We start from the raw sequence: 16,457 nt of genomic DNA, 5'->3' as shown, positions 1-16,457 counted from the left end.
CATGGCCTCCCTAGAATAATATAACTTAACCTAATCGACATAACATCACACTAGATTTCCTTATAGTAGGAATGGAGACTGATGGGTACTAGACATCTCAGATTAACTTCCAGTTTGTCATCAATCATCATTGAGGAGGGACACTCAATAAGGTTAGGGATGTCTTTCAATCCTAAGCTTACTTTGCTAGCAAAGTTTTCAGATACTACGTTAACACTACTACTACTACCACTATCCACTCCAACACAAGGAAAGGAACTCTTCTTGGAATTAAAGACTTCTAAGAGTCCTTGAAAGGAAGACTCCTACGGACTCAAAGAACTCTACTCCAAATCAAAACAAGACTTCTAAACTAAACAAGACTCTTGAAAATTAAGAAATAAGATTATGAAATCTAGTCCCAGCAGAAATTTAGGGCTGTAATTGACCAAAACACCCCTCTAGTAGGGGTGCAAGTTTGGCCCTGGCGGCCCTGACCCGCCCTAAGCCCGCCCTGAGCCCAAATAGGACTTGGGCTAAAGATTTTGGCCCTAAGGGCGGGTTAGGGCCAAACTATTCTGGCCCTGAACTAAGACCAAGGGCAGGCTTGGGATTACTCTCTGGCCCGCCCAGCCCATCCCGGCCCGTCCCTGATTTTGGCCCTGATCTTGGCCCTGATTCTGGCCCTGATTCTAGCCCTGATCTTAGCCTTGATCCTGGCCTTGATATTGGCCCTAATCTTGGCCTTGATTTTGGCCCTGATTTGAGTCTGGACCCTCCACCCATATGGAGAGGAATTAATTATAATCCACATGGGTGAATATTTGACACGTGTCAAATTTTAAAAACATGATCATGTTTTGTAAAAAATTAATAAAAATAAATTATATATTCATTACTAATGTAGTAAGCATCCGCCTGATTTTGGCCCGATCCTGACCCTAATTTCGGCTCTAGTCTTAATGTTAATTTGACCCTGATCATGTATTAGATTTTTACCCTAATCTTCACATTAACATTGATATAACTATAAGTCTCGACTTTGACCTTCAGTCATTTTGATCATATTAGACTATGAGTTCACTTTTTATATTATTTTTAAGATAATTTTTATTTTTCGAACTAAGTCATTTTTAATTCAAAAAATCATTGATTTTTTTTTTTTGGGACTAAGACGAGATAATATATTATAAATAATAAAAGCTAGTATATAGAGAATTAATATCTAACAAATCTAGACCCCAACTTCTCATCATGAATATTGACATCTTTCTTTTGCCTCCAATGTGATATTTCAGAAGAAGGGGGAACAAAATATTAAGGATAGATAGCTATGTTTGTAACTAAAATACAATTTTCTTTAACTACGAAAAAAAATATCAATACTAAATTGTCGTTGATTTACTTGTTAACAAAGTTTTGAATATGATTTTTTTTTTTTTAATAAGGGTATCAATGGGAGGGGTTTTCAATTTCCATCACCAAAGTAATGGGAGAGGTTTTCAATTTCCATCGTCAAAGCAATGAGATACTTTCAGAGATCAATATAGAATTATGGAGTATGAATTTATTTATGTTTAAAGCAACATTATCAACTTATTGATTATTTTATCATTTTGTATGAGCTTGAATCATCTTATATTTTGATGAATTTTATTTTTAGTTTACTTATGATACTTTTATTTTCATTATTATTATATATTTTTTTATGAATTTACATTTGATATTTTAGGTCCAAGGATAGGACCAATTAAGGCTTGGGCCAAGATAGGGTCAATCAGGGCCAGGGTCAGGGCCAATTAGGACTAGGGACAGGGCCAATCAGGGCTAGGGACAGGGCCAATCAAGGCTAATTAGGGTTAGGGCCAATTAGGGCCAGGGACAGGGCCAATCAGGGCTAGGGACAAGGCCAATCAGGGCTAATCAGGGTCAGGGCCAATCAGTGCCAACCCATCCCGACCTGGCCCAATTAGGGCCAATTAGGGCGGAAATGGGCTTGGCTTGGCCTGTAGGGGCTTAGGGCCAGGGACAATAATCCTTGGCCCTGAATTAGGGTTAGGGCGGGAATGGGCTCAGATTAGAATATATAGGGCTGGGCTTGGGATTGCAAAAGCCAGGCCCAGCCCGGCCCAGTTGCAGTCCTACCCTCTAGGAGGGTTCAGCCAGCCCTAGGTGCGCCACTTTGGAATGGCCTTGGCCAACATCCAAGGTTCTAAACACCTTTCTTGATTTTCGTACTCCCCAAACAACCCAATTTTCTAGCTTAGATCTAGAACTATCTAATCATAAGTACGGTCCCAAACTTTATGGAATGTCCCTATATACCATCAGCTAAGTTCTGCACAAGTTTCATCATCATCCAACCAATATAACCTATATTTCTTATGCATTCCAATTAAATTTCCCAAAATCTTATAACCCAAAACCCTTACTTTTTGTGTTAAGATCCTAGAGTAGTTGAACCCCCTTCAATTTAGGGTCGCATCATGTGTAGCATGCACAAAGTATCCCAACTCAATTACGAAAAATAAAATAGAAAAAAGTGCATGGTTTCCAATTGAATATTCCATCTTCCATGAATGGGTTCCAGTATATCCATTTGCAAAACCCATACCTTCAAGTCCTTAGTAACTGACATGTTGTGGTTTAACAGGGCCCAAATTTGGACATCTTCTACAGCATCATCTATACATGTGAAAATTTGAACCAAGTGTCCACGTGCAATCCTAAGGTCTGGTTAATGAGCTCAAAATAAATTCCAAAAATTCCACTAAAAAATTCAAGTGGTAGTTGATCATTTAATTTCTTATAGATGGTCAACTAGACAAAGGCAACCAGCCTATTAAATACTGTCCATTTTCTAAATTCGGAGGAGCTCAAAAAGTATATGGAGAAAGAAAGAGGAAAAATCAGACAGAAAACTTTGGAAAAGCAAAGAAGCATCCCAAAAAGTTGACTGTTTAATTTGTGCATCCATCAAAACTATGTGTCACCTTACCATTCTAATACCATCCTAACAATCAAAGCAAAAGAATTGACAGGAATATAAAAAAAAAATGTCTAAAAAATGCAGCTTTTTGCATGTAACTTGTCATCCATATAAAATCATAAAAGGCTTGCTAGTCCTTTTCATGCATTTTAAAACAATTAGTGGTGGTGTTGACATTCTGAACATTCAAACAGACAAATTAGAGAATACTTCTTTCTTTAATGATTTTCTACTAGTTTTCCCAAGTCAAAAAAGAAACAAGAAATTAAAGTTTTAGATCTATGTAAGGCACATGACTGAAGATTAGAGGTTCAAATCATGGCTCCCATTTATATTTAGCTTTTTTATTGAATGTACAGAAGCCCACCCAAGAGTAAAAAGGCATATTTTCCAATATGAAGAAGATTGTGTCCTAGTCAATCTGCAAATCATGACCAACCAAATTACTGATTCACTGCAAGGAAGGGGGGGGGGGGGGGGGGGTTGGGGAGGTAAAAGAAAGCTTCTCAAGTTGCTATAATTATTTTCTGATTGGTTCTGCTTCCCTACAAAAAATTTAGTTGACAACGCTGTCAGCCAATACAGAGGATAAAAATAAGTGCCGTCAAGAGTTTAGTTCATACCTTTCTAGAATTAAGGACATCCAGTACTGCTTGTCGATCCCACAATCTACTATGTTTGCTGGGATCTAAAAGGTTTTCTTTCCAAACAATCATATGTCCCATGTCTCTAAGTTGATCATGCATCCATAAGGTATTGTCATCCCTAACTTTAATGAGAGATTTGTCTGTAAGGTCTTTGATCATCTTCTCTGCATTGAAACCACAGCCCTTAAATATATCGACGGCATTTTCTCTGTCCATCCGTATTTTGACAAAGAGACAAGCAATATCAAGAAACACACACTTCTCTTCATCGTCCAGAGCATTGTAACTTATCATCAAAACTTCTTGAAGATTACCTGGCTGAATCTTTCTCAACTTTTCCAGTGCTTCTTCCCACTCCTTTTCTTTTTTCTTATTGAACATTAAGGCTCCAAATACTTCCAGAGCCAAAGGTAGTCCTCCTGTGAGGGACACAACTTGTTCAGAAAAATGCAAGAAGTTATCTGCAGGTTTTCCCTTACCAAATGCATGATGACTGAAGAGTTGAAGTGATTCGATGTAACTGAGCTCTTTCACTTCATAGATTTCATTCACAAATGGTTTCTTTAGAACTTTCTTGTCTCTTGTGGTTATGATGATTCTACTTCCATCATGAAACCAATCCCTTGCACCGGCTATCACATCAAGTTGGCTTGCATCATCAACATCATCTAGAACAATAAGTACTCGCTTTACATTAACTCTTCCTTTGATCTTAATGATACCTTCACTAACCTCATCAGCAAGGAAATTTTCACTGAAAAGATCATGGATAAGTTGCTTTTGAAGGGAAATTAAACCATTGTGTTGCCTCGAAGTTTCCCTGATATCAAACATAAAGCATCGGTGTTCAAAATCGGAAGCAATTTTGTTGTAAACTGCTTTCGCAAGGGTGGTCTTGCCAATACCCCCCATCCCGTGAAATCCTATGACTCGAACCTCAGTGGATTTAAGATCTAGCAGCTTCATCACCTCTTCAACGTGAAATTTGATTCCCACAGGGTGTTTTGCCACCCCCAAGGGAGCATTATTCACTTCACGCAAAATATTTTTTATTATGTCTTGTACCAACTTTGAGTCGTCCTTCCTGTCGAAATAGCGACAGACAGTAATGGAAACAAACTCTGATGTAGACATCAAAACTTGGACAGATATAGCAAACTACCAATTTTCCCTTAATGTCTACCAAAATCAAACCTTATTCACATAAAGTATTCATCATTCTGGTTGAAATGAAAAGGTATATTGTCTGGACAAGGAATATTAAACCACCATCACGTACTCTCCTCTCTCTTCTTTTGGGGGTCCCAAACAAAGGTTTAATCAAACAGACAAATCAATCTACTTGGTTTACCACAGCCTCACAAGGATATTATTCAGGATATGGGAACACCTCTCCTTGTACTATCATCCATTTACAAGTGGATTGATGTTGCAGAAGAAAATTGGGGTCTGCAGGCATTAGCAGTCTCTTCAGTCAATAACAGAGCTAAAGCTCCAAATGATGTGAACCAGGATTTAGGGTTTGACTGATTGATGTAATGTCCTACATCTACATCCCCTCCAGGATCCTCTTTCTAAGAATCAGCAGTCTTCTAGGGTCTGTAGCACCCTAAGGTTAAAGGTATTGGTCTGATTTATAGGTGCTAGGGTTGGGCAAGGGTTAGCGTTAGGTTCAGCTAGGGTTTAAGATCTGGGGTTTTGCAAATCAGGCTTGTATCCATGCTGCCATGTTGAATTCAGATCTGGACCTTCCAGTTTACAGTCATGCATTCCAAGGTTTTATGGGAATTAGGCTTTCCAGGGTTTGGACCGAGGCTAGGTTTTAGGTCGAGTGTTCATTAGGTAATGTAGAAGCTAACTCTAAAAGGGTTTAGGTTTTGGTTAATGTGTTAACGAGTTTTATGGTTTTGATGTTTTTAGAGTTAGGGTTTCCTGATGAAGAACATGAATTGCAGTTTTATATGGTTTAGAGGTCAAGGGAGGGGCTGAAACTTGGAATGGGGGGAACTGGGAAGTCTTAAGTCCTAACGGGTTAAGTCTAGGTCAAAGGAGTTAAGGGAATTCTAAGCTTTGGAATGGGGCTGCAACTCTGATTTTGCAGTTTCTGGAAACTCTAGAACTGCCACAAGTTGTAGAGGAAAAAAAAGAAGAAAGAAAAGAGAGGGGGAAGGGCTGGGAGTAGTAGTATTCCAAGGTTGGGGAAGGTAGGGGATCAAGGGAAGTGGGATGGGAAGCAGGAATTTGAAATTACTGCAGGGTAACGGAAGGGGGAGAGAATGTTTCCTGAAGGCGGAAGGGGCTGTCATGGTGGAAACTAGGGTTGGGAAGGGATGGGGAAGCTTGCGGATGAGAGGAGGGAAGGGGCTAGGATTGAGGTGTGGTGTGCGTTCTTCTTCTTTCTCTTTTTTTTTTTTTTTTTTTGCACCAGGGGGGTGTGTGTGCTTGCACTTGGGGATTGAAGATGGTGGCTGGAATCTGACATTTCTATAGAATTCTTCTTCTCTAAGTGCCACAGGCCCCCTCTAAGGGAACCCATGATTTATGGCTGAATCTTCCTTGAATCCTCAGTCAATTTTGTTAATCATAAACTAATTTATTACAATGTAGAGAAACTTAGTTATAGCCTTTAAAAGGAGAACACTATAGGACTCCAACTTAGAAAACAAATCAAACTGAAAATCCTACTAGAGTATGGAATCTTACTCAAATAAGAATTCCTTCATATGTCATTCTGTAAGAGTCCAAATTGAAATCTAACACTAGATATGGCATCCATGCAAGTAGGGATGTAAACGGATCAGATTTGGATCGGACAGTGGTAATACCATATCCATATCCCATTATATTCGGACGGATTCAGATAATATTCTATCAGCTTTCAGACAAATTCAGTCGGATTTGGATGATATTCGGATTGTTATTTCTTAAAATAGATTCTTCTAAATGGGTATGTATACAAATTAAATATAAGTTTTCGACTACCTGCTGACATCTTTACAAGTTTATTTGTGAGAATGAGGTTTAAATTTAAGAATTTAGCAACTTTGTTATTTATTTTGGTAGAAAATCTACACATATCTCAAGTAAAAAATTTATAAAAATAAGAAACAAGTCCAAATAAGTAACTTAATTGAACAACTTTATCAAATGGATGCGAATTCAGAAGCTGACTTTGATTATCCATTTACACCCCTACTTGCAAGAAGTAAGACAAAACTAGAGGACCCCTTTACAACTTAGCGTTGGATTCCACTAAGAGTTCAATTAGAGTTTGTATTCACGTAAAATTATATTCCTTGTAATAGTGTACTTTCCACTTAATTGTAAACAGAGGGCTTGAGATCATTAATCAATAAGCCATTATACCAATATCGTGTTTCTCAACATGGTATCAAAACCTAAGTTCGATTAGGGAAGAGAGAAAAAATTTCTCGCAGAGGAAAACCTACCTCCATTGCCGAGACGTCTCTCCAGAAGCCATTGCTTCTTTTTTTTCTCTTCCATCGTTTCTTTTTTTTACATCAACATCTTCCGCCATTGCCGCCATCTTCAAAGAAAACAGCGTAGGGCAAGCAGAGAGCAAGTGTAACTGCGTGAGCAAGAACGTAAGGAGGAATAGCCCAAAAAATCCCAATCATTTTGACAAATCACGGAAGAATTGCAGCTGCTGGCTCAACGATCTCAAAATCCCCAACGTCACGACAATGACAGCGATGATCAACAATCGCACTACCCTCCCCAACACCTGAGGGAACTAAATGGTGATTTGATTTCATCACTGAGTCACCAACCACGAAGCCACCATCGCCATCGCAATCACCTTCGCCTCTACCATCGAAGCCGTAACCCTCTTGAAAGATGACGATGGCTGAACCAGGTAAACATTAAAACTATTACTCTTTGGCAAAACCATATTTTGGTTCTCTCCAAATTTAGACCAAACCATACCATTGCATATTTGGCCGAACCATATTATTATTATTATTTTTTCTTTCTTCTAATCTACTATTCTATTAGAGAGAGAGAAGGGGGGGAGAAAAAAAAGAGAGCAGAATTGACTCATATCATTACTCAGACTTGTCTCATTATTTAGACTTGTTTGGGTTGTTCGGCTATTGCATTCTGCGACGTTTCTGTTGCTTCGAAAGTATGAAGACTGAAGAACTGCAGACAATTTTGTCAACATGACAACTATTGATGGTACTCCTGCTACCACTAGCTCCGATATTTACCCCACTCTTCATCCTCTTTCAGTGAGATTTGATGGAACAAATTATTTGATTTGGTCTCCATTTGCTTACCTCACTATTGCTGGAAGAGGACTTGTTGGACACATTATGGGCATCGCTATCAAACCTACTCCCATAGGTGTTTTACAGGATAAATGGATCTCGAATGACTCTCTTATTATCTCATTTCTTTTGAAATCCATGAGTCCAAATATTGCCCATGGATATCTAGTACTTGATACTACAGCCCAAATCTGGAAGGCTACCACTGAAACATATGGAGAGTTGGGGAATGATGCCCAGATTTATGAGCTCCAAAAAAAGCTTCATGAGACTACCCAAAAGGAATTGATTGTGGCCCACTATTATGCTGAGTTGCGATCTCCTTGGCAGGAGTTGGATCATTATGGGGATTATCACCCCACTAATCCAAATGATGTAGCTACTTATAGGAAGCACATTGATAGGATTCGAGTATATGACTTTTTGGCGGGTCTGAACATGGAGTACGATTAGATCAGTGCAAGTATTAAGTCATTCTCACTTTCCTACACATGAACAGTCTTATGCCCTTGTTCAGTGTGAGGAAAGTCATCGTTTAGCCATGCTTCATGCTCCTATTGTGGAGAAATCAGCCTTACAGTCTATTAGCACTAAATCTGATTCAGCTAAGGAGATTATCAAGTGTGAGCACTGTCACAAACCATATCATACCAAGGCAAATTGTTGGAAGCTCCATGGGAAGACTGCAAAAAAGAGAAAAACCAAAAGCTCATATTTCTGAGACAATTTCCACAACACTCTCTGTAGATGTTGGTCTTTCACAGGAGGAGTTAGCTACTCTGCGACATATTCTGCAGTCTTCTACTGCCGGTACAGCCTCTACCACTACTTCCTCTACTAACCAAACCAACTCCCACCTTGCTACTTCAGGTAAAACTTTTACAAGCTTCCAAGTTTCTTCAGTTTCTACTCCTTGGATCATTGATACAGGAACCACAGATCATATGACAGGTTTATCCTCCTTTTTCTTACAATATTCTCCAACTTCTGGAAAGGATAAAGTTCAAATTGCTAATGGCTCCTATTCTTCCATTGTTGGAAAAGGGACCATTCAACATTCTCCATCATTTTCTTTATTTAAAGTTTTACATGTTCCCTCTTTCTCTACTAACTTGTTCTCTATTAGTAGTCTTACACATGACTTAAATTGTAAAGTGACATTTTCCCCATCTTACTGTGTCTTCTAGGATTTGGTCACGGGAAAGGAGATTGGATGTAGTAAACTAGACAATGGACTTTATTTGCTCGAGCCGATTGCAGGATCTACTTCTGTTCTGACTACATCTTCTAATCAGGTCCATTCGGTAATATTAGACCTTCATTAGTGGCATCGTAGGCTAGGTCACCCCTTTTTAGGAACTCTTAAGAAAATATTTCCAGATTTAGTTTCTTCTTGTAATGAGAATGATTTTTTTTGTGAAGCCTGCATTTTTGCGAAGCAGACTCGTTCTACCTATTTACCTTCTCTTCATAATAGAAAAATTATTCCTTTTATGCTAATTCATACTGATGTGTGGGGTCCCTGCTGATGTGTGTCTATTACTAGCCATAGGTACTTTGTTACTTTTATTGATTGTCACTCTAGTTATACATGGATTTATCTTTTAAAACATAAAAAAATGAAGTTTTCCGATGTATTCCTGATTTTCATAATATGATTAAAACTCAGTTCAATGCCACTGTGAAGATCCTTCGCAATGACAATGGTACAGAGTTATTGATGGTGAATTTCAGAAATATCTCTTTGACTCTAGCATAATACACCAGACCAGTTGTGTTGATACGGCTGCCCAAAGCCGAAAGGAAGAATCGCATCTCTTAGAGATAGCTCGTTCCATTATGATTGCTATAAGTGTACTTGATCGATACTAGAGTGATGCTATACTCACTGTTTCTTACCTTATGAATACGATGCCCAGTAGGATACTTGGTTTTAAATGCCCTAATGAGATTCTCCAGGGAGCCTCTTTTTTTATTATTCCCCCAAAGATTTTTGGATGTGTGTGTTATGCCAGAATCACCACCCACCAGAGGCTGGCTCCCCACAGCCTACGCTGCATATTTTTGGGGTATTCTGCTACGCAGAAAGGGTACAAATGTTATCATCCTCCTTCCAGGAAAACCATTGTATCCATGGATGTAATTTTTAATGAGTCTTGCCCTTACTATACACCTCTCCAGGGGGAAAGTCCTAGAGGAGAGGTGTTCTTTCCGACTCTAGATCTTCCTATCACACACTGATACGCCCCTGATTACACAAGTGTATCAACGTAAGAAGAGACAGAGAAGAATAGCAGAAACATTGGCTGGAACAGGGCAGAACATAGATGAAACAAGGGAGATGTGGTAGCTACACCAGCAGCGGGTGTAGAGGGAGGCCAAGTGGCATCCCAGGAGTGGGCAAACACCACCATTTCTGTTATGCACTAAAAGACGGAATTGTTAGGCCAGGTGGCAACAGGACAGTGGATAAGAGAACCAAGTTTGTTAGAGTTACCAGGGGAATGGAAGAAGGAATATAAGGGGAATAGCAAGAGGAAAGTAAGGGGGGAGGAAAGAGGAGAAAGGCAAGTTGATCTTGCGAGGAGAGGGAGCCTCTCAGGGGAAGGGAATAACCTTCTGGTGTTAGTTGCAGCTTTATCTTATGTTTGTTTTATCATTCCAAGAATTAGTTAGCAGATGAATAGAGTCTGTTGTAGTGATTCAAGTTGGATTGTTATCGTAATACATATGCAATGATATTCAACTCTCTTACTTGTTAATGTTCTTTATTTAATAATCTGAGTAATCTCTGCTGCTCTTAAGGAGTCTGATAGGAAGATAGGTTAGGCTCGTAAGGGGGGTCCTAACACACACCAACACAACTTAAGAGTCCTAGAAGAGTTTCCTGACCAAGGGGAGACTTCAGTCAGTATACCTAAGGACTCTAATCCTCCCCCTTCAATTTCTGAACCATGTGAAGAACCTAGCCAGGGGGAGACCACTCCTGTAAGACAAACTGTTGAGGTCTTTCAAAACCAGATTGACAAGAATAAGGAGGTGCAGACTTATAAGAGGAAGAATTACAACTGGCTAAAGCAGGTGGAGAAAGGTGATACGTTACCACTTCAGTCTCCTGCTCCAAAATCAGATTCTACTGTTCCCCTTAAGGTATCTTCTTCTGATCTTCCTACTACTGTTAGAAAAGGAGTTAGATCTTGTATTCAACATCCCATAGCTAAATATGTTTCTTATAACTCTTTGTCTGACTCCTATCGTGCTTCCATATCCTCTCTGTCATCTGTATCTGTTCCTAAAAGTTGGCAGGAAGTCTATGCTGATAAGAGATGAAAGGCAGCTATGGTAGAGGAAATGCAAGCAATGAAGAAAAATGACATTTGTGAGTTGGTTACACTTCCTCTAGGAAAAAAACCAATGGGCTACAAATGGGTATTTGTGGTTAAACAAAATATGGATGGATCAGTCAACAAGTTGAAAGCTAGACTAGTTGCAAAGGGGTTTATGTTAGATAGAGTATATAGTCAGTATAGTATATTGTATTCTTAGGGTTATAAATACCCTTGTAACTCTTCATTTCAGATATACAGAATTACTATATTCTACATGGTATCAGGTTTCTATTCGGGCCTCTGCCCTTAGGTTGTTCGATCTTAAGGTTTCTGTTAGGGTTTCTGTTCGATTCTTCTCTTTCTCTCATGGCTTCTACGGCGTCTGGCACGCTCAATCCACCGCCATTACTGGCTTCTTCTCCTTTGGTCTCTATTAATGTCGCTGCTGCGCTTCCAATCAAGCTAAGCTCTTCGAATTTTTTGCTCTGAAGGGCTCAGTTTCTTCCTCTTCTTCGTGGTTATGATCTGTTAGGCTATCTCGATGGCACTTTTCCCAGACCTATTTCCTCTGCAACTGCTGGTGGTGGTTCGATTTCATCTACGGATGCTTTTGAAATGTCTGGATCTATTGTTCCTTCTGTGCTTTGGGATCGACAAGATCAACTCATCCTTAGTTGGCTTGTTGCATCAGTTTCTGAAAGGATCCTTCCACACATTGTTGCTGCTCGGACGTCTAATGAGGCGTGGAAGAAGCTTAATGCGATTTTTGCTTCTGGTTCAAGAACTAGAATTCTTGAACTCAAGAATCGATTATTTCAGATTCAGAGAGGTTCTTCTTCGATTGCTGATTATCTTCTTGAAATTCTTTCTCTCACTGATATGTTAGCTGCTGCAAATTCCCCTGTTTCTGATGAGGATTTGGTATTAGTTACTTTGAGGGGATTAGATGCTGATTACCAAGATTTTGGTACTTCTGTTCTTGTTCGTGCGGATCCAGTGTCCTTTGATGATTTACAAGGTCTTCTATTATCTCATGAAAGTCATCTTCGTGCGTCTTCACAAGGGGCTGCTAATTCAATTCTGTCTGCTAATGTTGCTGTTCGTGGCTCTTCTAGTCCTACTTCTGGTAATACCAATCGGAATTTTTCTAATTCTCGTGGCAGATTCAGTGGTCGTTATAATGGTGGCAGGCCATGGAATCGTCGGTACAATGGTCGATCTGGCTATGGTTCTAATACTGGTTATGGTTCTAATACTGGTTATGGTTCTTCTCATTTGCGAAATTTTACTGGTTCGGGTAACTCTAATGCTGAGCAATTTCCTAACTCCTATTCACGTAATTCTGGAAGTAGTTCTTCGGCCTCTCAGTTTTTGAATGAGTCCAGGATAATTTGTCAATTGTGCAAAGCTGATGGACATGTTTGTGCTCAGTGTCCACAACGTTTCAATCATGCATATGTTGGTATGAGAATTCTTGCTTGCTCTTCTGTTTTGAATCCTGCTACTATCTCTTCTTTGGATTCTTCTTTGTGGATATTAGATTCCGGATCTAATTCTCATCTTGTTGCAGATCTTGCTCATTTCAGTATTCAAAAACCTTATTCAGGCTCTAGTAATGTGATTGTTGGTAATGGTAATTCTTTAAGAATTTCTCATATTGGATGTTTGAATGTTGTTTGTTCTGGTTCTCGATTTCGGTTGTCAGAAGTTCTTTGTGTTCCTAGTATTCGGTATAATTTGCTGTCTGTATCAAGATTTTCTCAGGAAAATGGAGTGTATTTTGAGTTTTACTCAAATTCTTTTTTGGTAAAGGACCAGCTGACTCACAGAATTTTGATCTGCGGCAAGACTTTTAATGGACTCTATGCTGTTCATTTTTGTTCGAAGGATTTGAGTGGTGATTTGTTACTTGAAGGAGTGAGTCCTGTTGCTGCTGTTGCTTCTACTTCTCAGTCTACTAAAGTTGCCAATTCAGATTTGTTTTCTTCTTCCACTGCTTTTGTTGCTTCAGCCATTGATTGGCATAGACGACTAGGCCATCCTGCTCCTGGAAGGACTATGACTGTATTACAAAATCTTGGCTTTCAGGGTGTTAAATCTTTTCCAACTTGTAATGCTTGCAAATGTTCCATGAGTCATAAACTTCCATTTCAGTTGTCTACCTCAGTTAACAGATGTCCATTAGATGTCATTCATAGTGATTTGTGGGGACCTGCTCCATTTACTTCTTTTGAGGGTTATAAATACTATGTTGTCTTTGTGGATGGATATACAAAATACACTTGGCTATATCCTTTAAAACAAAAATCAGATCTGTTTGCTGTTTTCATAAAATTTCAGAAGCTTGTTGAAACTCATTTTTCTTCCAAGATCTGTACTCTACAAACTGATGGTGGGACTGAATACAAGAAATTATTTGCTTTTCTTGCTGATCTTGGTATTTCTCATCGGATCTCTTGTCCATACACTCCTCCCCAGAATGGTGTGGCAGAACGAAAGCACAGGCATGTTTTAGAATCTGCTTTAGCCTTGTTATTTCAAGCTGGTCTTCCTCAAATTTTTTGGACAGCAGCAGTTCAAACAGCAGTGTATCTTCTTAATCGGATTCCTCTTAGTGTGTTGGATCATAAAACACCATTAGAAACTCTGTTTGGTACTTCTCCAGAATATGAGTTCTTACGGGTTTTTGGGTGTTTATGTTATCCCTGGCTTAGGCCATATGCTAAAACAAAACTACATCCTCGGTCTAAACCTTGTATTTTTCTGGGTTATCCGGCAGCCTACAAGGGGTATTCTTGCTATGATCCAGTTGAGAATAAGATGTACATTTCACGGCATGTGATTTTTGATGAACACCAGTTTCCTTATGCATCTTTACTTCATTCTTCTTCAGTTGTGTCTGCTAAAGTATGGTTGTCCACAGCACCTTCTGTTATTTTTCCCTGTAATTCAATTTCTAGTTTTACCAAAGACAGTTGTAATGGGCAGGGAAAATTAGATTCTCATAAGGGGATTTCTGGTTGTTCTACTTGTATTTCTGATCCTGTTGTTCCTTTGGATCATACTATTGTAAATCATAATGAAAATCATCCCCATCCCCCAACTAATGGGTCTATAGCAGCTGATGGGCCTTTGAGTTTTCCAGCCGCTTCACAGCCCACTTCCGTGAGCTTAGATGCTGCTTTACGTACTGATGGGCCTTTGGGTTTTCCAGCCACTTCGCAGCCCACTTCAGTGCAATTAGATGCTACATTAGGTGTTGATGGGCCTTCAGGTTTTCCGGTGCCTTTGCTATCCAATTCTGAGACTTTAAATGTCGATGGGTCTTTAGACTTTCCAACTTCTATTTCTAACTCCAAATCTGATGGGTTTCGATTTGAGCCTGGTTTGTCTCCACCTACTTCAGCACATGCGCTTCCTACTTCATCTACAAATGTTAGTTCAGATTTGACAGCATCTAAAAATCATTCTATGCTCACAAGATCCAAAACAGGTTGTTTAAAACCTAAACATCCACTCAATTTGATGGCTGCCTGTATTGATGATACTGTACCTAGTTCTTATTCTCAAGCAGCCCGCTTTGTGCAATGGAGACATGCAATGCAAGAGGAATTTAATGCCTTAGTTCAAAATGGGACTTGGGAGTTAGTTCCTTCCACAAAAGACCACAACATTATTGGTTGCAAATGGGTCTTTAGAGTTAAAAAGAAGTCTGATGGTACAATCGAGCGTTATAAAGCTCGCCTTGTGGCTAAAGGATATCATCAACGTCCTGGTTTTGACTTTGAAGATACTTTTAGTCCTGTCGTGAAGCATACTACCATACGCATTATTCTTTCCATTGCAACTTCTCAAAATTGGCCGGTTCGTCAATTAGATGTTAGTAATGCTTTTCTCCATGGTGATTTACAAGAAACAGTTTATATGGAACAACCGGCAGGGTTTGTTGATTCAACGTTTCCTTCTCATGTTTGTCTACTTCGCAAGTCCTTATATGGTTTGAAACAAGCACCTCGGGCTTGGTATACCAAACTCACCAATTTTATGACGTCTATTGGTTTCAAGGGGTCCCGCACTGATACTTCCTTGTTCTATTATACGTCTTCCTCAGTGGTTGTTTATTTTTTGGTATATCTTGATGATATCTTAGTCACTAGGAACAATATTGCTGCTGTGTCTTCTCTTATCAAGTCTCTTGCTACTGTTTTCGCTATTAAAGATCTTGGTGATCTTAATTACTTCTTGGGTATTGAAGTCTTACGCACTTCTGATGGTCTCTTTCTCTCTCAGCGAAAGTATATTTCGGATTTGTTGACTCAAACTCATATGACTGATGCAAAGCCTGTTGCTTCTCCTCTTGCTTCTGGTTCTTCTCTATCTGTGACTAATGGAGTTCCTTTGGATGATGGTACTGAATATCGACGTGTTGTGGGTGCTTTACAGTATCTCACTCAAACACGTCCTGATATCTCCTATGCAGTTAATTTGGTCTCTCAATTTATGCACTCTCCTACTGATGTTCATTGGAGTACGGTGAAGCGAATCTTACGTTACTTACGTGGGACAGCTACTTTGGGTTTGTTCTTTTCTTCTCGATCTTCTATGTCTCTGACTGGTTATTCTGATGCTGACTGGGCTGGCAATCCAGATGATCGTCGTTCAGTCACTGGTTTTTGTGTTTTTCTTGGACATCATCTTATTTCTTGGAGTTCTCGCAAGCAACGAACTGTTTCGCGCTCTTCTACTGAGGCAGAATATAGAGCCATTGCTTCCGTTGCTACAGAGCTTCTTTGGGTTCGGTCTCTTCTTGGGGAGATTGGTGCATTTCTTTCTACTGCTCCTCTTATTTGGTGTGACAATATTAGTGCAACCTACATGACCGCCAACCCTATCTTTCATGCTCGCACCAAGCATGTTGAGATTGATTTTCATTTTGTCAGAGATTTAGTGGCTTCTCGACAATTTTTAGTACGCTTTGTTTCTTCTATCGATCAGCTTGCTGACACTCTTACTAAAGGATTGCCTCGTACACGTTTCTTAGCTCTTAGAGACAAGCTCACGGTCTTTGATCCGTTACGCTTGCGGGGGTGTGTTAGATAGAGTATATAGTCAGTATAGTATATTGTATTCTTAGGGTTATAAATACCCTTGTAACTCTTCATTTCAGATATAGGGGGGGGGGGGGGGGGGGGGGGGGGGGGGGGGGGGGGGGGGGGGGGGG

General features: G+C 39.6%; 1 protein-coding gene across 1 annotated transcript in view; it reads right to left on the bottom strand.

Annotated features, from left to right (window-relative positions):
- The window catches only part of LOC149006864 (uncharacterized), a 31,821-nt gene that overhangs the window by 9,276 nt on the left and 6,088 nt on the right, over positions 1-16,457 (bottom strand). The window contains exon 2 of the mRNA XM_089166287.1: positions 3,592-4,699. Coding sequence (XP_089022413.1) covers positions 3,592-4,699 — 1,108 coding nt within the window. The remainder of the gene's footprint in view (positions 1-3,591; positions 4,700-16,457) is intronic.

The sequence above is a fragment of the Hakea prostrata genome, chromosome 8 (assembly GCF_041222555.1).
Source record: "Hakea prostrata isolate BN-2017 chromosome 8, UWA_Hpros_2, whole genome shotgun sequence".
Taxonomy (NCBI): domain Eukaryota; kingdom Viridiplantae; phylum Streptophyta; class Magnoliopsida; order Proteales; family Proteaceae; genus Hakea; species Hakea prostrata.
The sequence above is the reverse complement of the archived record's forward strand: the minus strand, read 5'-3'. Positions and strand labels throughout refer to the sequence as shown.